The following is a 24,846-nucleotide window of genomic DNA, read 5'->3' as shown; positions in this document are numbered from 1 at the left end:
ATGTGGTGAGTTAATGACTAGACACTAAACAATCAGTTTACCTAGAATGAAACAAGCTTATTTATGAAAGGAAGTGCTATAAATTTAGTAGAAAAAAAATATACAAAATGCCCAGTTACTGCTCTCATGAAAGAATCCTGGGGACTGACAATGAACACCAAATATGACAAATAAATTTCTAAGTTCAAGAGATAGCAGACAAGATGTCTAGAAAAATCACAGGTACATTAGGGAAACAAATACACCTTGTAATAGCAGGCTATTATCAACAGTAGTATTTGCACTGTCACTTGTATGAAAGAAAAGTTCTATCATGAATGGGCATTTCTTAAAAGACTTCATTTATATCACTTATTAGATCAATACTCACCAATTCTTTTCTAAGCTGAATAAAAAACTGTTTGCATTTAAATGAAATTTTTACAATCTTCAACCTGAACAAAAGAGAACAGATTATTTACTGAATAAAGATAAAATATTAACAAATTAAAAAAATAATTACAAAAATAATTTCGTAAGTTGTATATTTAGTAATATTTAGGTATTTTATAATATACTGTATATATACAAACAGTACCTAAAGAATCCAAAGTTTTTGGTGCCTCATAGGAAAATTATTATAATCTATATGCTTAATCAACTAAAATTTTGTCAGAGTATCTAGCATGTACTCTCCACTTCCCAAATTTGTATCTTTTTTTTTTTTTAAAGGCACAGTTAGACAGTGAGAGAGAGAGAGAGAGAGAGAGAAAGGTCTTCCTTCCGTTGGTTCACCCCCTAAATGGTTGTTACAGCTGGCGCGCTGCGCTGATCCAAAGCCAAGAGCCAGGTGCTTCCTCCTAGTCTCCCATGCGGGTTCAGGGCCCAAACACCTGGGCCATCCTCCACTGCCTTCCCGGGCCACAGCAGAGAGCTGGACTGGAAGAGGAGCAACTGGGCCCCAATTTTGTATCTTGAGAAATAATTAAATCACATATCAAAAATTTAAATTTCAAGAAATAATAACATTAAAGTTTTTATTTAAACTTCACTTAAAGCAATACTTGAGGAAAAATGTAAATTTCACACTTTATGGCATTGAGCTAAATATATTTGTACTTAATTTTAAAAAGCATTTTTATTTCATATTTCTATGTTTCTCTTCTTGTATTCATCCCATAGAATGAGAGTTCTCAAATTTTCACTAGGCTAATCAGTATGATTACATGTATTACAAATACATAAAATATCACATTATAATCCTAAAATCAAAAAAAGATTCAATCTTACTTAGCAATCTTGCTTTGAGATCATCTCCCAATCTACTAAGTAAATATTTTCAAGGTAATTTTAACTTTGGGTCTTAGCTTATAACCCTATCCATCCAAAAAACTTTCCACATTCTCTAAGGTCAACTTCTTACCCTTCAATCACTTCAGAAGGCAGATGTATGAATCAGATGCAAGCATGTTTGTCTGGAAATGTTTGGATTTCAGAATGAAAAATTTTACATTTGTATCCTGAATTTTCATTGAAACATAACAGATTGAGGTGATTCTGTCACATGACACAGGGCATTTTTTCTGGAAAGTGACAAGACTGGATAAAATATAGACTGTGTTTATGGGAAGAAAGGAAGCCAAGTGCCAAAACTGAAAAAACTGTATAAATAGCTAACTACATTTTAAGAAATTACATTAATTTCCATTAGGAGAAATCACATAAGCTACAAATAAAAAGAAAAGAACTACTCATTTCCAAATAATCAAGAGAAGAAAATTCTAAGCTAGTTTCAAATCACCTTAACTTCACAAATCCCATAAAAACATCAAACGATGAATAATGGTCTTAATTTTTATTAAGAACTGAATGTTCTTTGGCATAAAGTCAATTTTTGTACGACTTGTATTTTCCATAAATATTTTCTGTACATAGTTATGTTTTCAGAAAAATATCGACAAATAAAAGCCTTTGAAATGGTTCTTATTTTGTATAATAATTATGTAGCTCAAACAGTTGCCTCTTGGTCTCTATAGGCTTTTTTTTTTTTTAAAAGATTTATTTGTTTATGTGAAAGGCAGAGTTATAGAGAAGCAGAAGCAGAGGCAGAGAGAGAAGTCCTCCACCCACTGGTTCACTCTCCAAATGGCCGCAAGGACAGGAGCCGAGCTGATCCGAAGCCAGGAGCCAGGAGCTTCCTCTGGGTCTCCCAGGAGGGTGCAGGGGCCCAAGCACTTGGGCCATCTTCTACTGCTTTCCCAGGCCACAGCAGAGACCTGGGAAGAGTAGCAGCTGGGACTCGAACCAGTGCCCATATGGGATGCCGGCACTGCTATGTCACTGTGCTGGCCTCTCTATAGGCCTGTTTTATCTTTTCAATGCAAGTTTCCTGTTTTTTTTTTTTTTTTTTTTTTTTTTTTTTTTTTTTTTTTTTTTTTTACAGGCAGAGTGAACAGTGAGAGAGAGAGACAGACAGACAGAAAGGTCTTCCTTCTTTCCATTAGTTCACCCCCCAATGGCTGCTGCGGCCGGCGCACTGCGCTGATCCGAAGCCAGGAGCCAGGTGCTTCCTCCTGGTCTCCCATGCGTGTGCAGGGCCTAAGGACTTGGGCCATCCTCCACTGCCTTCCCGTGCCACAGCAGAGAGCTGGACTGGAAGAGGAGCAGCCGGGACAGAATCCGGTGCCCTGACCAGGACTAGAACCCGGGGTGCCGGCGCCGCAGGTGGAGGATTAGCCTAGTGAGCCACGGCCCCGGCTCAATGCTTTTACTTTCAACTTTACTCTCTCTTTATGCTTTAAGTCTCTTGTAAATAGTGTACAGATATATTTTTAAAAATCCAGTTTTAATAATCCAAAGACAGATGAAATAACAATAAGCACATGGAAAAATGTACGATGGCATTAGCCATTTGGGAAATGCAAATAAGAGATAGAATGAAAAATGACCTCACACTCCCCAGACTGGGTATATTGAAAAAGGTGAAGTAATGCTGCTTTGTTTGAAAACAGTTTGGCAAATCCAGCAATTCTACTCCTAGTTACATACTCAAGAGAAATTCAAACAGGGCCACATAAAAATTTGGATGTGAATGTTCATTCTAGCTTTATTCTTTAAAAAAGATTTTAATTTATTTACTTGAAAGTCAGAATTGCAGAGACAGGGAGAAAAACAGAGAGAGACAGAGATCTTCCATTCACTGGTTTACTTCCCAGATTGCCATCAACAGCCAAGGCTGGGCCAGGCTGAAGCCAGGAGCCAGGAGCCAGGAGCCAGGAGCCAGGAATTTCTCCCAGGTCTCTCATGTGGGTACAGGGACCCAAGTAGTTGGCCCAGGGAGCTGCATTGGAAACTGAACAGCCAGGACACAAACCGGTGCCCATAAGGGATGGTGGCATCACAGGTGGTGAAATTTACCTGTTATGCCACAATGGTAGCCCTTAGCATTATTCTTAATAGACTGAAAGTGGAAAACTGACTAACTGATAAACAAATGAGGTATAATCACAGGATGGACTATCATTCAGCAATAAAAAGAAACATAGTACTAACACGAGCTACAACATGGGTGAACCTCAAAAGCATACTAAATCAAAGGAGGCAATCACAAAAGACTGCATAGTAAATAATCTTAATTAACAGAATATCCAGAATAGGTAAATCCTTAGGCAAAAAAAAGTAATTAGTGATTGCCTTGGGGATGGGTGGAAAGCAGAGCACGGATGGCAAATGACTCCTAATGGTACAAGACAGAATTTCAGAATAATGAAAATATTTCAAAATTAGATTATGGTGATTTTGCGCTTTGTATACATATTTAAAAAGCACTGAATTATTCCATTTTATAGGCAAGTTTATCATACATAAATTATGTCAGTAAAGTCATTTAAAAAAATCCAGTTTGATTATCTTTCAATTTAAAGGTTCAACAAACTAAATTCTTTTATATATATATATTTTATTTGTTTGAGAGGTAGAGTTATAGACAGTGAGAGGGAGAGATACAGAGAGAAAGGTCTTCCTTCCACAGGTTCACTCCCCAAATGGCTGCAATGGCCGGAGCTGCGCTGATCCAATGCCAGGAGCCAGGTGCTTCTTCCTGGTCTCCCACATGAGTGCAGGGGCCCAAGCACTTGGACCATCCTCCACTGCTATCCCAGGCCATAGCAGAGAGCTGGACTGGAAGAGGAGCAGCCAGGACTAGAACCAGTGCCCATATGGGATGCTGGCGCCTCTGGCCGAGGATTAACCTACTGTACCACGGTGCCGGCCCCTCAACATATTAAATTCTAGTAATAACTGACCTACTTGTATTCATCTCTACCACAATATTTTTTTGCTAACTGTCCGAAGTTTTCTGTTTCTACTGGAATGGTAAATATGCAATTACATATTCATTTTGTATTGCTTGGGTGGTTACTTCTGACATTGTTTGACTGCTTTTCCTTTTTATTTTTTTTTAAGACTTATTGTTTTTATTTGAAAGACAGAGTTACAGAGAGAGAGACAGAGACATAGAGAAAGGTGTTCCATCCACTGGTTCACTCCCTAAATGGCCGCAACGGCCGGAGCTGAGACAATCCGGAGCCAGGAGCCAGGAGCAGCTTCTGGGTGCAGGGGCCCAAAGACTTAGGCCATATTCCACTGCTTTCCCAGGCACATTAGCTGAGAGTTGAATCAGAAATGGAGCAGCTGGTACTTAAATCGGTAACCCACTTTGCCACAGCGCTGGCCCCTTCCTCTTTATTTTTAACCAATTCATTGTTATAGCTGACATAAAGTTGCATGCTTAAAGTGTACAATTTATAAGTTTAACATATGAATATACTTAGCAAATTGTCATCACAATCAAGATGGTGCGTGTATTTATCATTCCCCAAAGACTCTTCCTAACACTTTAATTCCCCTTTAGAAACCTACCACTTTCTGACCCTGCAGATAACCAGTGATTTGCTTTCTGTCACTACAGATTACTTTTCAGCTTTTTTTTTTTTTTTTAAGATTTTTTTAATTTATTTGACTGAGCCAGGAAACGAACCGGTGCCCATATGGGATGCCGGCACCACAGGCAGAAGCTTGGCCTACTATGCCACAGTGCCGGCCCCTATTTGCATCTTCTAAATTTTATATAAATAAAACCACACAGTATATACTATTCTTTATCTGTCACTGTCTACTCAGCCTAAGTATTTGGAGATCATCTACATTGTTGCATTTTTCATTTTTTTTACTTTTTTTTGAGATAACATTTTTAATTTACATTAGTCAAAGGCTTGACTCAGCTCCACTAAAGAGTTCAACAAATAAAAAGTAAAAGAACTTTAGTTCAGCAGGAATATAGACATGGGTTATAAACAATAATCAAATGAAAAGATGTCAACTCTACTTATACAAATTTTAAAAGTCACAGATATTAAAAGTACAGTAGTATATAATTCTGAACAATCAGATTCAAATCAAAGTCTGACAAAATACTATATTTGCAGCAAAACTTACACACAGGTGTTTCTTTTACTATTTTTTACAAATCTCAGCTCCCACATATAAAGGAGAACATGCACTACTTGTCTTTCCTCTTTCCTGCTGAAGAGTATTTCCATTTTATGGATGTAACACAATATGGAGGGTATATTTATCACCTCATGATTGGTGCTTATTTCTAGTTTTTGGCTTATACAAATAAAGCTATTATGAACATTTGTGTACAAGTTTTTGTATACAGACATCTGGTTTAATTTCATCTGGCTAAATACTAGGAGTGAAATGACTAGGTCTTTTGATAGATATATACTGAACTTTGATAGAAACTCTTTTCTAAACTGGTTGGACCAGTTTGCATATATTAATACTGCAATTCTAATCTTGTTATGCTTACTATAAAACTTTTTCATTCTTTTATTTAAGCTAGTCTACATATGTACATTTATCTAAAATAAATCAATTATACATCCTTTTTTATAAGCTTTTTCTTACCTTAACCATTAATTAGAACCTGCTGCAAAAAGCTGAAGAGGGGTAGCAAGAGTAAGCAGATCTGTTCCTGATCTTTCATGAAAAGCTTTGAGACTTTCACTAGCAGATTTTTTTTTTTTAATAGATTCCCTTCTCAGAACAGGAAAACACCTTTTACTTATAGTTCCCCAGGTTATTTTTTTCATGAATAAAAATGTTCAATTTTCTCAAAGCAATTAAAATAGTAAGGCTAATTACACTGATCAATTTACAGCTGTTAAAACAACCTTACATTCCCAGAATAATCCTAATTTGGGCATGATGAATTAGCCCTTTTATGTACTACTGAATTCAATTAGCTATAGTTCTATTAATGATTTTTGAGTGTTTGTTCACAAGTAACTATAGTTCTCCTTTCTTGTAGGTCCAGTTTTAGAATCAGTGTATTTAACAGGTTATTTAAAACTACTGACATTTTCTGTTTCTGCTTGGGTCACTTTGTGTTTTTCGAGGAATCTGCCCATTTAATCTATATTGGGGAATGTATTCATTAAATTCATATACCCAAATCTGTTCATATTATTTTATGATGCTTTAATGACTGTAGGATCTATAGTGATATCACCTCTTTCCCTCATGATATTGATAATTCATGTCTTCTCTTTTTTTAATTTTTTCCTTAATCATTAACTTTTCTCTACCAATTTTAAAGTGCTATATTTTAAAGTTTGCCCTGCTAAATATTTTTTAATTTGTCTATTCAACAGGTAGAGAAAGAGTGTGAGAGATTGAATACACTTTCTTTTTATTATTATTATTACTTTTTGACAGGCAGAGTTAGACAGTGAGAGAGAGAAAGAGAAACAGAGACAAAGGTCTTCCTTTTCTGTTGGTTCACCCCCCAACTGGCTGCTATGGCCGGCGCGCTGTGCCGATCCAAAGCCAGGAGCCAGGTGCTTCCTCCTGGTCTCCCATGCGGGTGCAGGGCCCAAACACCTGGGCCATCCTCCACTACCTTCCTGGGCCACAGCAGAGAGCTGGACTGGAAGAGGAGCAACCAGGACAGAATCCGGCGCCCCAACCAGGACTAGAACCCAGGGTGCCGGCACCGCAGGCAGAGGATTAGCCTAGTGAGCCACGGTGCCAGCCTAGCCACAGATTTTTGTAACAAAGTTTATCTTTACTATTTTTTATGACTACAACAATTCAGACAAGAGGTTCTCAACAGGACACTTGCTCAGCAACAGCACCTACACTGAGGATCTGATGCCAACTCTTGCCTTGGGTTTCCAAGACAAGTCTGTGTCTAAGCTGCTTATGTAAGCTTCTCACTTTTTGCCTTTAAAAACTTTCCCTTGCCTCAACCTTCTCAAATACACACATAGTTTAGTATGGCACTCCTAGTCCTATTGGTATGTCATTCCCAAATAAAACCACTATTTTTCAGAAAATCTCTTATTTAAATTGTCACACCACACAATGAGTTGGAAGTGTTCCCTTTGCTTTTGGTTTCATGAGGATATTAGAAACACCTGGTATCATTCCTGCCTTAAATATTTGTTAGAATTCAACGGTGAAACTAGTTGAGCCTGATGCTTTCTGTTTTAAAAGGTTGTTAATTATTAACACCTCTAATACATTTGCTTATTGTGCTTTGTAATTAATTTTTCTGTGTCATATCTGCACTTATAGGTAGGAACCACATCTTCATTTTTTTGTATCCTGCAGTTAATGTTACACAATTTGAATTATATAAGAAATATTTAGAAGAAGTGAGATGGGGCCAGTGTTGTTGTATAGCAGGTAAAGCCACTGCCTGCACCATTAGCATCCCATTATGAATGCTGGTTGGAGTTCCAGCTGCTCTACTTCTGGCTGCCCGCTAGTGTGCCTGGGAGTGCAGCATAGGATGGCCCAAGTGCTTGGGCCCCTGCACCCTCGAAGGAGGCCCAAAAGAAGCTCCTGGCTCCTGGTTTTAATAGGCCCAGCTCCAGCTGTTGTGGCCATTTGGAGAGTGAAATAGTGGATGGAAGATCTCTCTCTCTTTCAAATAAATAAATAAATCCTTTTTAAAAACAAGATCTGAGAGGCCGGTGCTGTGGTGCAGCCGGTTAAAGCCCTGGCCTGAAGTGCCAGCATCCCATATGGGCGCCGGTTCTAATCCCGGTTGCTCCTCTACCGATCCAGCTCTCTGCTATGGCCTGGGATAGCAGCAGAGGACGGCCCAAGTCCTTGGGCCTCTGCCCCCACAGGGGAGACCTCGAAGAAGCTCCTGGCTCTTGACTTCGGATCAGTGCAGTTCTGGCTGTTACAGCCATCTGGGGAGTAAACAAGCGCATGGAAGACCTCTCTGTCCCTACCTCTCTCTGTAACTCTGTCTATTCAAATAAATAAAATAAACAAACAAACAAAAAAAAACCCAAGATCTGAGATGAAACACTAAGTGATATTTAGTTTTCATGGATGAGCTTTACAGAGGTATAATGTACATAAACCATAACATTTACAGATTTTAGGTGAACAATTCAATGAGTTTTGACAAATATATTCAGTTGTATAACCACCACCCACAACAATCATGTCATAGTTCCATCATTCCAGAAAGGGCCCTTCATGCCTCTGTGCAGTTAATAGGCTGTTATCATTTTCAGTCTCAGGCAAACACTGATATTTGTCTCTACAATTTGTTTCCAAGTTAAGTATTTCATATAAATTGGCAACAAGCAATGTAGACTTCTGTGTCTAGTGTCTTGTACTTAACATAATGCTTTGAGGGTTCACTTCTTTCCAATACTGAGCAAAATTCCATTGTCTGGCTGTATCATAATTTGTTTATTCTTTCAACTGACAGACATTTGGATTTTCATTTTATACTATGATGAATGCTGAAGCTGCCAATATTAGTGGACAAATCTTTATACAAACTTAGGATTTCCTAGATATACAGGAATAAACTAGATATAAAGGAAAAGAATTGGCTGTATTACATGCCAAAAATGAAATTATGAGTAACTTTAAGGAAAAGTTGCCAAACTGCTTTCCAAAGTTGGCATAGTATTTTGCATTCCCACTGGTAATGTAACAAATCTCTAGGTGTCCCATTTTCTTGCCATCACTTGGTACTGTCAGTCTTTTTAACTGGAGCAATCCCAATTTACATTTCATTAGTGAAGAGAATCTTTTCAAGTGCTTATTTTCCATTTTTTCTTTGGAGGAAGTAATGTCATTCAAACATATTGCCAATTTCTTTCAATCAAGTTGTCTCTTACTAAGGAGCTTTAAGAGTTCCTTATAGATTCAATTATTCAATTTGTAACTCTTTTATCAGATATTTATTTTGAAAAAGACCGTATCTTGCCCTTGCCTTTTCTTATGAGTGTCTTTTAAAAGAACAGAGTATTTAATTTAAATGAAATCTATTTTGTCAATCCATTCCTGAATTTACATTTCCCTATTCATGTTTTGTGACCTATCTAGGAAACTGATCTTTTTTTTTTTTTTTTTTTTTTTTTTTTTTTTTTTTTAGTAAAGTTGTGGCAGTTTGCTAAAATATTTGTTTCTGTTAGGTATACTATCTCCATAAAAAGTAAAATAACTACACAAAAATTGCTGTGGGCATTTGGTGCAGTTGTTAAGGTGCCTTGACACAACACATTCCATATTAGAAGAACTGGTTTTGTGTCTGGACTCTTAACTCCTGATTCCAGCTTCCCAGTAATGTGTGCCTGGACAGCAGTGTTGATGACCCAAGTGAGCAGGTTCCTGCCACCACATAGGAGATCTAGCTCCTGGCTTTATCCTGGCCCAGACCTAGCTGTGGCATTTGAGAAATAAATTAGCAGATGGGTGGTATCTATCTCTAATACAGAAATAAAGTAAAAAAATTTAAAAAGTGGCCGGCGCCGTGGCTCACTAGGCTAATCCTCCGCCTAGCGGCGCCGGCACACCGGGTTCTAGTCCCGGTCGGGGTGCCGGATTCTGTCCCGGTTGCCCTTCTTCCAGGCCAGCCCTCTGCTGTGGCCAGGGAGTGCAGTGGAGGATGGCCCAAGTGCTTGGGCCCTGCACCCCATGGGAGACCAGGAAAAGCATCTGGCTCCTGGCTCCTGCCATCGGATCAGTGCAGTGCGCCGGCCGCAGCGCGCCGGCGGCGGCAGCCATTGGAGGGTGAACCAACGGCAAAGGAAGACCTTTCTCTCTCTCTCTCTCTCACTGTCCACTCTGCCTGTCAAAAAAAAAAAAAAAAATTTTAAAAAGTAAATTGATGTTAACAAGATAAAAATAAAAATTAATTAAATAAAAATCATAAATACTGAAAATCTTTCAGGAGGTATAAAAATAAACAGATTAATACAATATATTTCTGTTATATTTGGTTCTTCCCCTAAAGAAAATCATTAGTTTTGTAAAATTCTTCAAAATTTTAAAATATATCAAACACACACTGACACAAATATAAAATATTAGATATACACAAGACCAGACCACTAAGTGATTTTTACAATTTTAAAGTTATCCTTTTAAAGCAAGTGGAAAATGCTGTTTTTCTATTTTCCCAATTCTGGAATACAAAAGTGAGTTGGTAAGTCATCCTGGACAATGAGGACAAGGACAACATGGTAAAGTGATTCCAGACAAGAAATAAATCCAGTGGAGACATCACACTTTCCTTGCACCGATTTAAGCCACCGAAATACTGGGTCTTTGTTGCAGCCTATTCAGAAGTAACAAATGGGCACTCCACTGAATGCACTTACGTGAAATGCTGTACTTACAGCACTGCCATGGTGGAAGTCACAGTAAACACTAATGTTATTACAACAGCGAATATTTAGAGATTCTCTAAAAGAAAAATTCATTGTATTTTAATAAGCAATTATGAAATAATTTTTGTAGGTTCCAAGTGTGACAAAGTAGAAGATGCACCATAATAATTTGCCAGCATTAAAATAAACAGTTACCTTCTTTAATATCACATATCATATTTGGTAATATAGTGGTAAAATTAAGTTTGTAACAAGTTCTTACCATGGAAAGGTATTCATTCGTACCCTGTTCTTATAAATCAGAATTCCTCCTGACATCACTCCGATCATAATTTCATTGTTACTTTGATCCTTAAAAAACAAACAAAAAAACTAAAATAGCATACTTGTATTGCCAGAGATGTATTTTAAAAATAAGTTTAGTGGTTTTTTAAAAAGCACAATGAGACATTTTCAGAAGTGACAGAGATTTACAAAATATTTATAAATTCAAGTGTTAATTGTTACTCTTAAAAATAAAGAACAAATTTCAAATAAAACTTAAATGTTGCACTAGTAAAACTCATTCCTCTAAGCCAAAAAAAAAAAAAAATCTCAGGATTTCCCATAATTTAAAACTAAGTCTGACTTTTTGGTGGAATGGAACCTTAAATAAAACAGTATTTATAATATTTGAGAAGACTGACAATTAACACATGAGAAACATCATGGAAGTATGGGACAATTCTTGAGTTTGGAAGACCCCAGGGAAGAAAATTTTAATTGTGCTTTGAAATATGAACGAGAATTTCAAACTGTCCTAATTTGAATAGTTATCCTGTATTATTGAGAGAAGGAGTAGGCCTAAAATACTTTTCTCAGATGCTAATCAATCTAGAAACAGCTTTTGCTTCTTCATTTGGAACATTTTGTAGTAGTGTATATTAATTTGGCTGCTTTTTTTTTTGTTAAGCAGTAATAAGTGCTTCTAGATACTATTATAAGTCATAAATCACTTTTTTAAAGGATGTTAATTATAAGTATGAATCAAGATGGCAGCCTGATTCTAAAAGAGACAACTAATAATGCTCTTATCATTCCTTCTACTTCCAACTTCATTAGAAACACCAGAGAAGATAAATAATAATATGCAACACCATAAAATAATCTATAACACTTATTGTTTTCAATGTACCAAACATTTTAGGAATCTTTAAAGACATAAAGTAGGTAAAATCAGATTTACAGAGGGAAAAAAGAGTACAGGTTACAGCCCCGACTATGTGATAAGAGACTTTTCTATGGGGAACAGAAACAGAAACAGAAACAACAAATAAAACAAAATAGAGAGGGCCTCTAAATTACTGTCAGGATGATGACGTAGGGAACAGCTAAGGTAATTAGCATCTACTAATTTCACAATCTCACCTCAACTTGATTGAGTGATAAGAAGTAGAAGTGTGTACAGTCCATTAAAATAGCAACTGTGGGCACTAGGGACAGGAACATAGAATTATAGGTGATCCCCAAAGGAATGCATGAAGAATCCAAACAGACGAAGGCAAACTACAGGTGTAATCTATACCTGACTACATATTCCTTCTCTCCTCCACTGTTACTGAACGAAGGCTACCACAAGAAGAATAGCATCAACAACCAACAGAATCACAAATCACAAATGTCAAAGGAGTATAAAACTGAAGATCACCAATCATTTAAGGAATACTATTAAAGAGACGCACCAAACTCAACAAATAGATAACTCAAGTAAGAGGCTATGTTAAGCTGCCAGGTCTCCCACATGAGTGCAGGGGCCCAAGAACTTGAGCCATCTTCTGCTGCTTTCCCAGGTCACAGCAGAGAGCTGGATCATAAGAGGAGCAGCCGAGTCTAGAACCGGCTCCCATTCAGGTTGCCAGTGCTTCAGGCCAGGGCTTTAACCCACTGTGCCACAGCGTCAGTCTCTCTCTCTCTCTCTCTCTCACTCTGCCCTTCAAGTAAATGAAATAAATAGATAAAAAAAAAATTTAAAAAGGACAAAAGAAGAGAACACCTACATGTTTCTTTCAAATATCTGTCTCATATAATGTATGTAAAATACCTGTTGTTAGCTTTGCAAGGGTTGAATTTTGTATATGAAACAGTTTCTTCCAACTACACAAGAACAATTCAAAAAGGTCATGGAAAAAAGGAATTAAACATAGATTTATGTTGATGCCAAAGAATTTCTAAATCCTTGCATATTTTTTCATAACATGCATTTCTTATGAACTTTCTGGAGACATCTTGTGTATACAGTAAAGGATCAGTTATGTTTGCTTTAATTTCCAACCTGTAAGATATCAATACTTATACAAAATGCTGATAACATGCTTTATGTCAGACAGCTATAAAAGGTCCTAAATGCTTACACTTAATTTCTATATTCACCTTCTCATAGATCCGTAACAGTTCACAGATCAGCTCCAGTCTGTGGATCACACTCTGAGCATCAATGAACTATGACATCACTTCACATTACTTGATTTCAGATGGTAACATTAAACTTACACTTAGTCACGCTATTAGAGAATAAGTTTGACATCAACTTACATTATAGAAATTTTTATGTTTTAACTACAGAGTTACCTCTGGAACAAAGATTAAACGACAATTCAAAGGGAGAGATTGTAATTTGCAGTGACTACATGGAATGATAATGAAAAATCAGAGCAACCATAAAAAAAAAAGGAGAAAAGGAGATAAAATTTTTAAAAGTTTATTTCCATAATAATTGATATATTACAATTACTGTTTTCAGTGTAATATGGAATAAAGCAAAGGATTATGTATAAGAGAATTTTAGAATTCCTTAAGTTTTCTAAGAACCAAAATGTTCTATGTATCTCCTCAATATACATACATAGAAACAAATATAGATAAATCCCACTTAATAGGCCTAGAAATAATGACTAACATGGCAGGAGTAAGTATCCTTACCATCCACCCTGAGCTTTTGAACTATCATTTCCATTAAAAGATACCAAGGCTTCTTGGAGAAATGGCTGATTCCATGCCTCTGGCATAAAACCAACAAGATAAGCCTGAAGCATTTAAAAATACTATATACAAGGTTGCACAGAACTTACTGCTGCACTCATGCTTGTCCCTTCATGGTCACCAAATATGTTACCAGGGATTGACTCCTCAAGCCTTCTTGTCTTCATGAAAGAAAAGAATTCATATGCAAGACAGACAGTAACAGTAAGCATGCTAGCAAAGTTTAATGAAGAATAATAATGAAGAGAGTATACCTGACAGACCAGGCAGGCATCACTGGAAATACCCAAGAGCCCACTAAGTAACTAGTAAATGTTAAATTCATTTTGCTAAATTTTTATTGTGTTTTGCATAAATGCTCGTAAGTTAAAAAATAAATAAATTAAAAATACAGTTTACAAAGGAAGCACATCACAGACTAACACCAAGGTCATGTCAAAAAGATATAGGCGCTAACAGAAGAGCCCCTAGTGACCAGAGATGGGATAATTTAAGCTTCAATAAGAAAAGTAATTACAATATAATGAAATTTATTAAAAATGTTTAATCCATGAATTCATAGTCATTATTTTGAAAACTAGGTAAATAAAAGGAAAGAACCAAACTACAAGGAGTGGGCCTGTGGCACAGCGGGTTAAGCTACCACTTGAGATGCCTGTATTCCTCATTAGAATGCCTGGGATTGAGTCCTGCCTCCTCTCCTGATTGAGCTTCCTGCTTGTATGTATCATGGAAGGCAGTAGATGATGGCTTAAGTCAGGGGCAGGGAATGTCCAGCCTGAGGGCCATTTAAAGCCTATAAAATCCTTTGGTCTGTCCCTGCCAAAGCAGCTGCAGGTACAACCTGAAATTCTGTAAATCTATAGCAGGTTAATTTTTAAGCTGGCAATTTTGTATGGCCCACAAATGATTTTATAAATATCTAAATGGCCCTTGGCAAAAAATAAATTCCCCATTTTGACTTAAGTATTTGGGTTCCTCCCACCCATGTGGGCAACCCAAATGAAGTTCCTGACGCCTGGCTTCAGGTTGGCCCAGGCCTGTTTCAAGTATTTAGGGGAGTGAACTAATAGCTGGCAAATATCTATTTGTCTCTCTGCCTTTGAACTAAAATAAACAAGCAAACAAAGAAAAAAAGGGTAGTTTGTGTCAGTAGAAAAAAAAAAAACTTAAAAAATATAGCAAATGTTTTCCATATCACTGGCTAGTAAAATGCAAGTGGTTCTTTAGAAAAGTACTCCAGCAAATAAGAAAAAGAGAATTATTATGTTTATTTTGCAGCCTACAACAAATCAGTAATCTAACCACTGAACATAAGCAGTTGCTAGCATCAAAACTGAGCAAAAAGCAGACATAATGCCCCTTCTGAAAAATGAACACAACAAAGAGATCGTGAGTTTGATCATTCCTGAATAGATCAAATTGTCTACTGGAAGGAAATACAAAGGACAAAAGAACCTGTTGAATTACATCATGAATATGTGTGAAGTCCCATCTGTAAGAAAATAGAGATGAAATGGTCTAGATCTTTAATAGCTGTTTTTTTTTTGTTTTTTTTTTTTTTGACAGTGAGAGAGAGAGACAGAAAGGTCTTCCTTTTGCCGTTGGTTCACCCTCCAATGGCCGCTGCGGCCGGTGCACTGTGGCTGGCGTACCGCGCTGATCCGATGGCAGGAGCCAGGTGCTTCTCCTGGTCTCCCATGGGGTGCAGGGCCCAAGCACTTGGGCCATCCTTCACTGCACTCCTGGGCCACAGCAGAGAGCTGGCCTGGAAGGGGGGCAACCGGGACAGAATCCGGCGCCCTGACCGGGACTAGAACCCGGTGTGCCGGCACCGCTAGGTGGAGGATTAGCCTATTGAGCCGCGGCGCTGGCTAATAGCTGAGTTCTAAGGAAGAATAAGGGAAGAAAGGAACCTGCTGATTAAGAAAGATTTAAAATGATCTGGTTAAAACACACACACACACACACATGCGTGCACACACACACACAGAAAAACCTTGCCGTAGTAGCTTAGGAAAGCACACTTGGGTGATAAAAAAAAATTTACAAGAAAAAATCCTAAGTAGGAAGAAAGGGTGTTGTTATTGGGAGAAGAGTAGCTGGTAAAGTTTTGCGTGGCCTGTGTGGTAGTTACAAGGATATACAGCTTATAATAATTCACTAAAATATACATATCTGTAACTGTGTTTTATTTTGAAAAAGCAGGTCTAAGGAAGGAAACCTAGTATGACTATGAAATGATTGATATTCTAATATTTTCAATATACTAAATTTCTATTTCTCATATTTTCTATACCCTGTTTATTTTACTTTTCCCCTGTGGTTTCTAGACTCATTTCCCCCTCTCCTTTGGAGACAACTGCTCTACAGAAAAGTTAATTAGCAAACTTCTGTATTGTTACACACTGAAAGAATATAATAATTCAAATCAGTAAAACTTATGGGAATTTTACTATTTTTTCTAAAACAGTATTTCCATCCAATCACTTTTTTTTTTTTAAAAGATTTGTTTATTTGAAAGTTGGAGTTATAGAGAGGCAGACACACACACACACACACACACACAGGGTGAGGGGGGGAGGGGGGAGGGAGGGAGATAGAGACAGAGAGAGAGATCTTCCATCTCTTGGTTTATACCCCACATGGCCACAATGCCCAGGGCTAGGCCAGGCCAAAGCCAGGCACTTTATCCAGGTCTCTCATGTGGGTGGCAGAGGCCCAACTACTTGGGCCATTGTCTGTTGCCTTCCCCAGGCCATTAGCAGGGAGCTGGGTTGGATGTGGAACAGTCAGGACATGAACCAGCACACATATGGGATGCTGGCACCTGCTACAATGCAATGCTGACCCCTCCACTTAATCACTTTAAAATTTTTAATTTATTTGTTTATTTTCATTTTTATTTGAATGGCAGGGAGACACTGACAGAGAGGCAGAGAGACAGAGACCTTCCACCTTTGGGTTTACTCCTCAAACACCTGCAACAGCCACGGTTGGATCAAGGCCAAAGACAGGAGCCTAGAACTCCATCTGAGTCTCCCATGTGGGAGGCAAGAACCCAAACAGAGTCATCAACTGCTCCTCCCAAAGTCTGCATTATCAGGAAGCTGTAATTAGAACTGGAGCCAAGAACTGAACCATATACTCCAATAGGCATTCCAAGTGGTAGTTTAACTGGTGTATCAAACATCCACAACAGGAACATTAATTTTAAATGATATGTGGTAGCTGTTAAAATAATGTTCTTAATTACAAAACAATTGTAAAACAGCTTACAAATACTTGGTAAGAGGCAAAGACCACCTTCTCATCTTCCTTACCTCTTTTTTCTTTACTCCCAGAGAAAACCAATTTTAACACTTTGGTATACATTCATCTGTATCTTTATGTGTATACAAACTGTTTTACACACAACTACAAATATTTTAAAGGATAGGGTCTCCTAAGTGGAACTGACAGAAGATTATATTCATATTAATGTTTACCTTAAAAAGAATTACACCAATTCATATTTCTTTTAAGATTTTATTTATTTATTTGAGAGGTAGAGTCACAGACAGCGAGAGGGAGAGACAGAGAGAGAGGTATTCCTTCTGCTGGTTTACTTCCCAATTGGCTGCAAAGGCTGGAGCTGCGCCGATCCAAATACTGCCATCCCAGGCCACAGCAGAGAGCCGGATTGGAAGAGGAGCAACTGGGACTAGAACCAGCGCCCATATGGAATAATGGTGCCACAGGCGGAGGATTAACCTACTGCGCCACGGCACCAGCCCCACCAATTTATATTTCAACAATGTATCAGTTTCCACTTTTCCACTGTCTGATCTGCAATGGATATTTTTATTTGGAATCTTTGTTGTTAAAATCAGCAGCTCGTTGTTTTCACTGTTTTATTTTAGATTAGAGGCAACACTTACACAGTCCCAGTCATTTATATTTCTTTTGGGAAATTCTTATATGTTCTTCTATATGTCTAGTTACAGGTTTGCTAAATATTATTTAGAGAGACAGAAAAAAAGAGACAGAGATCTCCCATCCATTGTTTCTTTCCCCAAATGCTCAACAGTTGGGGTTGAACCAGGTCAAAAACAGGAGCCAGGAACTCAACCTGAATTTCCAACATAAGCAGCATGGACCCAAGTCCTTGAATCCATCACCTGTTGCCTCCCAATGAGCACATTAACAGGGAGCTAGAATCAGCAGTGGAGACAGGTCTTAAATCCAGGAACTCTGATTTGTGTTGTAGGTGTCCAAGTGGCACTAGGACAGCACCTGCCCCAATTACAAGTTTTAACAAATTATGCCAGGTGGGGGTTATAACACAGCAGGTTAGGCTGCCATTTGGAATGCTGGCTTCCCACGTCAGAGTGCTGGTTAACATTCTGACCACTCCACTTCCAAACCAGCCTCCTGCTAATGTGTCCAGGAGGCAACAGTGCTTGGGTTTCTGCCACCCATGAGACTCAGATTCAATTCTGGGTCTTGGGCTTCAATCCAGCACCATACCTGGCTTTTGCTGGTATTTGGAATGTAGACCACTGGAAGGAAAATCTATCACTGTACCTTATAAATAAATAATAAAGAAATAAATTTTTCTAAAGTATTTCTTTGTGAAAACTCTTTATAAAATATGAGTATTTATGGGGCCAGTGTTTGTGGTGCAGAAATTAAGCCATGGCTGGCGCCGCGGCTCAATAGGCTAATCCTCCGCCTGTGGCGCCGGCACCTCCGGTTCTAGTCCCGGTCGGGGTGCCAGATTCTGTCCCGATTGCTCCTCTTCCGGTCCAGCTCTCTGCTGTGGCCCAGGAAGGCAGTGGAGGATGGCCCAAGTCTTTGGGCCCTGCGCCCACATGGGAGACCAAGAGAAGCACCTGGCTCCTGGCTTCGGATCAGCGTGGTGCGCTGGTCGCAGCACGCCGGTCGCAGCGGCCATTGTGGGGTGAACCAATGGAAAAGGAAGACCTTTCTCTCTGTCTCTCTCTCACTGTCCACTCTGTCCAAAAATAATAATAATAATAATAATAAAAATAAAAATAGAAATTAAGCCACTGCCTCCAATGCCAGCATCCTATATGAATGCTGGTTCAAGTCCTGGCTGCTCCACTTCCCATCCAGCACTAGCAGTGCTTGGGTCTCTGTCACCCACATGGGAGACCAGATAGTTTCTGGCTCCTGGCTTTGGCCTGACTCAGCTCTGGCCATTGCAAAATTGTTGGGAGTGAATCAGTGGATGGAGGCTTTCTCTTCCTCTCTGTCTCTATCTCTCTCTCTCTGTCACTCTGCCTTTCAAATAGATAATAAAATCTGAATAGTTAAAACTTTTCTGTAATGTATATTGAAATTATTTTCTCTTTTACCCCTTATTTTTTATTTTTTTTAACTTTTATTTAATAAATATAAATTTCCAAAGTACAGCTTTTGGATTACAGTGGCTTTCCTCCCCCCATAACTTCCCTCCGACCCACAACCCTCCCATCTCCCACTCTCTCCCATCCCATTCACATCAAGATTCATTTTCAATTATCTTTATATATAGAAGATCAATTTAGTACATATTAAGTAAAGATTTCATCAGTTTGCACCCACACAGAAACACAAAGTGTAAAGTACTGTTTGATTACTAGTTATACCATTGATTCACATTTAGATTTCTTTTTCATGTCACTAATTTACAGTTCTCACTATGTTTTTAAAGTAGTTAGGTACATCTAAATGCATCAAGCCATTCCTGAATTAATGAGTCAATGGATTAACGGGTTATTGAGCAACTGTCTTTGTACAGACATGTGCTCTCCCTGGCATGCTTGCTTGCTCTTGCCACATGACGATGGGGCAAGAAGGCTCTTACTAGATGCCAAGTATATCCTGATGTCATGTTCTCGGACTTCCTAAACTCTAGAACCCAATAAATTGTTCTTTAAAAGTCCCTAGTCTGCGGTATTCAGTTACAGCAACATAAAAAGAACTGATATTCACTAATGATTTTTAAAAAGTGTTTGCGTGCCTCACAGTGTTTGTGAATGCAAACAAGTTATTCTGATTTGCCCTAAAGATGCTGGACACAGGAAGATGGTCGACAATAAAACAATGCTATACCTAGACAGGTCATGATGAGTGAAAGCATACAAAAGAATTATGGGAATTTATTGTGTGATTTGAAAACTCTAGGATGACATGAAGTCAAATGTATAGCTCCATTTGAAAGAAGAGATTCTTTTCTCTGTGCTAAGAGATTACACTGTGAAAGTATTTGATTACTCAAGTCCAGCTGTCAAAACGTCTTCAAATTCCCATAGGTTAAAACTGAGATTTTGGTAAGAAGTTATAAGCTGGTTCTTAAATACAGAAACAGGTCTTGTCTGCCTAATTTAATTTCTCTGTCTCATTTTCCCCCATAGGTAAAGTGACTTGCAGGGCTGTTGTCAAGGATAAAATGGGGTCGGTACACATAACGCAGTAGGAAGGGTATCCAACATTTAGTAAACGCTACATAGGTGTTTCCTGTTATTATTACCTTGGCCCTGTACAGCAAAACCCCTCAAAATTACGTTCTTGGGCCTCTGTCCATCAAGCCTTCAAAACTGCCCTCAGAGTGCAGAGCCACCAGTGACAACCAATTCTCTGTTCTTGTCTTCCCTGACTTATAAGCATCAACTGATGCAGTCAACTGCTGCTGATTCATGGCGACCTTTCCCATCCCAAATGACTGATTTTTTTCAGTCTCCTTTCATGGTTCTTCCTTACCACTCCAACTTCTACCTTCGAAATGCCCTGGCTTTGGGCCTTTCCAATATCTACTAGATTCACTCTGTGTTCTGATCTCATAGCTTGACGTATTACCTATTAGCTGACCATTCCCAAATGTCTGTACTAGTCCAGATCTTTCCTCTGAACTCCAATCTACATGAACTACCAATCTCCTCCGTCGGCAATGGATTTGTAAAAGTCTTCACAGATTTAACATATCACAAGAATAATTGTTGATCCATTCTTTTAAACCTGCTTCTCCCTGGCCTTTCTCAGCTTAATGAAAGCATAGGCAAAACTTTGTAATTATTCTTGAATGGTTTTTCTCACAGACCCCAGAGCCAGCACATCAAAAAAAGATGCCATTTCCACACTCAAACTATATTCAAAATCTGATCACTTTTCACCACCCTATTGCTACAATCACCATCACTGTTAGCAGTTTCTTCTTCTAAAAAAAAAAAAAAAAAGAAAAAAGAAAAAAACAAACTTTTTTTTTTTTGAGGGGCAGAGAGATTAAAGAGAGAAGGAGAGCCAGACAGACAGAGCTCTTATCTGTGGGTTCACTCTCTGAATGCCCACAACAGCTGGGTAAGACTAAAGCTGAGAGCTGGGAATTCAATCCAAGTCTCTCACAACCTGAGCCATCACTGCTGCCTTCTAGGCTCTGCAATCAGCAGTAAGCCGGAGTTAGAGTCAGGAACTAAACCCAAGTACTCACGTGACACAGGCATCTTAACCTTTAGGTTAAATGCCCGTTTCTGTAATAGCCTCTGCTCATAGTGTTTTATAGTCTACTCTCAAAATAGCAGCATTATCTTTTAAAAATGTAAAATAAGTAAATAACTTTTTTTAAAGAGTTATTTATCCATTAGAAAGAGTTACAGAGAGAGAGAGAGAGGATACAGATGATCTCAATGACCAGCATTGAGCCAGGCTGAAGTCAGGAGCTTTCTCTAGGTCTCCCATGAGGGTAGCAGGGGTCCATCTTCTGCTGCTTTCCCAGGTAAGGAGCTGGACTGGGAGTGGAACAGCTGGGACACGACCTGGCACCCATAGCTTCATCTGCTATGCCATGACACTGGCCTCAGTAAATAACTTTTTATCTCCTCAAACCCTCTAATGGCCTTGATTATTTTTTTTTTAACCTTTTATTTAATGAATATAAATTTCCAAAGTACGACTCATGTGTTACAATGGCTTCCCCCCCCATACCGTCCCTCCCACCCACAACCCTCCCCTTTCCCACTCCCTCTCCCCTTCCATTCACATCAAGATTCATTTTCGATTATCTTAATATACAGAAGATCAGCTTAGTATACCTTAAGTAAGTATTTCAACAGTTTGCTCCCACACAGAAACATAAAGTGAAAAATAATAGATGATTTTTTTAAATGATGATGAAATCAGATCAGACCTATTGTCATGTTTAATCCCAGTGAGAGTCAAGTTGGGAATTGATAATTTCTTTCTTTTTTTTTTTTTTTTACAGAAGATCAGTTTAGTGTACATTAAGTAAAGATTTCAGTCGTTTGCACCCCCATAGAAACACAAAGTGAAATATACTGTTTGAGTACTCGTTATAGCATTAAGCCTCAGTGTACAGCACGTTAAGGACAGAGATCCTACATGAGGAGTAAGTGCACAGTGACTCCTGTTGTTGACTTTACCAATTGACACTCCTGTTTATGGCATCAGTAATCTCCCTATGCACCAGTTATGAGTTTCCAAGGCTATGGAAGCCCCTTGAGTTCTCCGACTCTTATCTTGTTTAGACACGGTCATAGTCAAAGTGGAGGTTCTCTCCTCCCTTCAGAGAAAGGCACCTCCCTCTTTGAAGACCTGTTCTTTCCACTGGGATCTCACTCACAGAGATCTTTTTTAATGGCCTTGATTATCATTACAAGCCAAAGTTCTGGGGCCTCTATTGTGGCACAGCAGGTAAAACCACTGCCTGCAATGCTGGCATCCCATATGGGTACAGATTCATGTCCCAGCTGCTCCACTTTCAACCCAGCTCCCTGCTAATGGCCTGGGAAAAGCTGCAGAAGATGGCTCAAGTTTCAGCCCCTGCACCCAGAAGGGAGACCTGGACGAAGCTTTTGGGTTTGGCCTGGCCCAGCACTGGCTGTTACAGCCATCTAGAGAGTGAACCAGTGGACAGAAGATATCTCTTTCTCAAAGATCTCTTTCTCTCTCTCCTCTCTCTGACTTTCAAATAAATAGCCAAATCTTAAAAAAAAAAAAATTAAAAAAAAAAAAGCCAAAGTTCTTATAATGTCCTGTAAAGCCCTGGTCTGCTTTGTCCTCGTCTCTCTCTCTTTTTTTTTTTTTTTTTTAACAGGCAGAGTGGACAGTGAGAGAGAGAGACAGAGAGAAGGGTCTTCCTTTGCCGTTGGTTCACCCTCCAATGGCCGCCGCGGCCGGTGCGCTGCGGCCGGCGCACCGCGCTGATCCGATGGCAGGAGCCAGGAGCCAGGTGCTTTTCTTGGTCTCCCATGGGGTGCAGGGCCCAAGCACCTGGGCCATCCTCCACTGCACTCCCTGGCCATAGCAGAGGGCTGGCCTGGAAGAGGGGCAACCGGGACAGAATCCGGCGCCCCGACCGGGACTAGAACCCGGTGTGCTGGCGCCGCTAGGCGGAGGATTAGCCTAGTGAGCTGCGGCGCCGGCCTGTCCTCGTCTCTTAACACTGTCCTCTTGTTGCTCACAGCACACCAACCATACAGTTTGCTGCCATTATTTGAACTGCTACACACTACTATTTCATTGCTGTTTCCTCTGCTTAGAGTAATACCCCCCACCTCAGCCAGCTGTTTGCATAGTCCCTTCTAATCTGTTTACCTTCTCAGTAAGACCTTCCCTGGGACTCATTTCGGTTGTCTCAATACCCTCTCTCAGCTTTATTTTTTCTATAGCATTTATCAGGAACAGACATTATTACCTATTTAATTTTTTTAAAAAAACTGAAGTATAATATGCATATTATAAAATGTACAAATCTTAACTATGCAAATCAAAAGTTTTACACACAGGTGTTAACATACCTATATATACTACTAGGAAACCACCACAAACCAATATACAGAGCATTTTCCAAAACTCAGCAGGCTCCCTCATGAGCCTCCCCTCCACAGACGACTGCTATTCTCACCTCTATCGGTAGAAAGCAATATTCTGCCTGCTACTGAATTTGACTTCCTTGGAGTCAACCTATGAACTCTGGTATACTCATAATTGATACAGTCTTGTCTTGTCCACCAGAATGGAAGCTTCATGAGAGTGGGAATTTATCTACTTTACTCACTGCTGTATCCACGGTGTCTATAAACGGGACGTGGAACATAGTAGGTGCTCAAAAAACATTCATTGAGTGAATGAATAATCAAAATAGCATCATTAAGCTTTCCTTTTCTTGAAACTTTGAAGGGCAAAAGTTATTTTTCAGTAGAATTATCTTCATCACTATTACAAATACCTATGGAAATAAGATATTCACAAGTAAGCCTAAAATTTGGTTAAAATTTTTAGGGCTAATTTAGAGCATCCTATATCTAATTAAAAAACCTAAAGTCAAGCCATCTGTGATTACATTTGCACTCAGATAACTTGGAAACAAAGTTAACATATTAACATAGTTAATATTGTTGTGACCATTCTTATAAAACAGGGATCCAATGTGAGGATCAATGGCTTAGATAGCTCATAGCTCTTTTATGCATTTTTATTCTAAAATCTTAGTCTAATAGTTCCTGACTGATTTTCTAGTAAAGATGATAGGTGTTGTGAGCTCTCAAACCACTCATTTGATGACTACTCTAGATAGCCTTTTCTCTTTTAAAGTGATAAGAAAGTCTTTACAAAAAAATTAAATTCAGTTCCTACAATGTCCTTACTATTAATTTAATATATTCAAATTATTTAGTATCTTTCAGATTACTTTATTATGTCAATTGATTTTAATCAATCTTACAGGTTATTGTCAATTCTTTCTAGGTGAGTGTTCTGAGAGGAAAGCAAAAGGGTGTTGGTTAAAACCAAATTATTTCACTTATGGCTTATTCAAAAGTATATATTTTTAAAGATTTATTTATTTATTTGAAAAGCAGAATTAGAGAGAGAGAGAGAGAGAGAAAAGCACGCGTGAGGGATCGAGAGAGAGCGCATCCACCTGCTGGTTTACTCCTCAAACAGCCACAACGACCATGGGTAGGCCAGGCAGAAGCCAGGAGTCAGGAACTTCACCCTGGTCTCCCACATGGGAGGCTGAGACCCAACCACTTGGACCATCTTCCACTGCTTTTCTCAGGCACATCAGCAAGGCACTGGAGCAGCCAGGACATGAACTGGCACCCATATGGAATGCCAGCGCTGCAGGTGGCAG

The 24,846-nt window shown here is 38.8% G+C and overlaps 1 protein-coding gene and 1 long non-coding RNA gene across 7 annotated transcripts in view; both read right to left on the bottom strand.

The window, feature by feature from the left end:
* The window catches only part of PTPN4 (protein tyrosine phosphatase non-receptor type 4), a 193,664-nt gene that overhangs the window by 65,888 nt on the left and 102,930 nt on the right, over positions 1-24,846 (bottom strand). For 3 of the 6 annotated variants that reach the window (XM_051848753.2, XM_051848751.2, XM_051848752.2), the window contains exons 10-12: positions 13,802-13,873; positions 10,957-11,045; positions 371-434 (exon numbers count right to left, since the gene is read on the bottom strand). In XM_051848753.2, coding sequence (XP_051704713.2) covers positions 371-434; positions 10,957-11,045; positions 13,802-13,873 — 225 coding nt within the window. The remainder of the gene's footprint in view (positions 1-370; positions 435-10,956; positions 11,046-13,801; positions 13,874-24,846) is intronic. The other 3 variants (XM_017342790.3, XM_002712375.5, XM_070071022.1) reach the window with 1 other exon arrangement.
* LOC138849011 (uncharacterized) lies at positions 15,593-23,763 on the bottom strand. Its single transcript, XR_011387328.1, has 2 exons — positions 22,352-23,763; positions 15,593-21,589 (listed from the first exon to the last, which is right to left on the bottom strand). It is a non-coding gene; the product is annotated as an uncharacterized lncRNA (long non-coding RNA).

This window comes from Oryctolagus cuniculus, chromosome 3 (assembly GCF_964237555.1).
Source record: "Oryctolagus cuniculus chromosome 3, mOryCun1.1, whole genome shotgun sequence".
Taxonomy (NCBI): domain Eukaryota; kingdom Metazoa; phylum Chordata; class Mammalia; order Lagomorpha; family Leporidae; genus Oryctolagus; species Oryctolagus cuniculus.
Note: the sequence above shows the minus strand (reverse complement) of the source record. Positions and strands in the feature narration are given on the sequence as shown.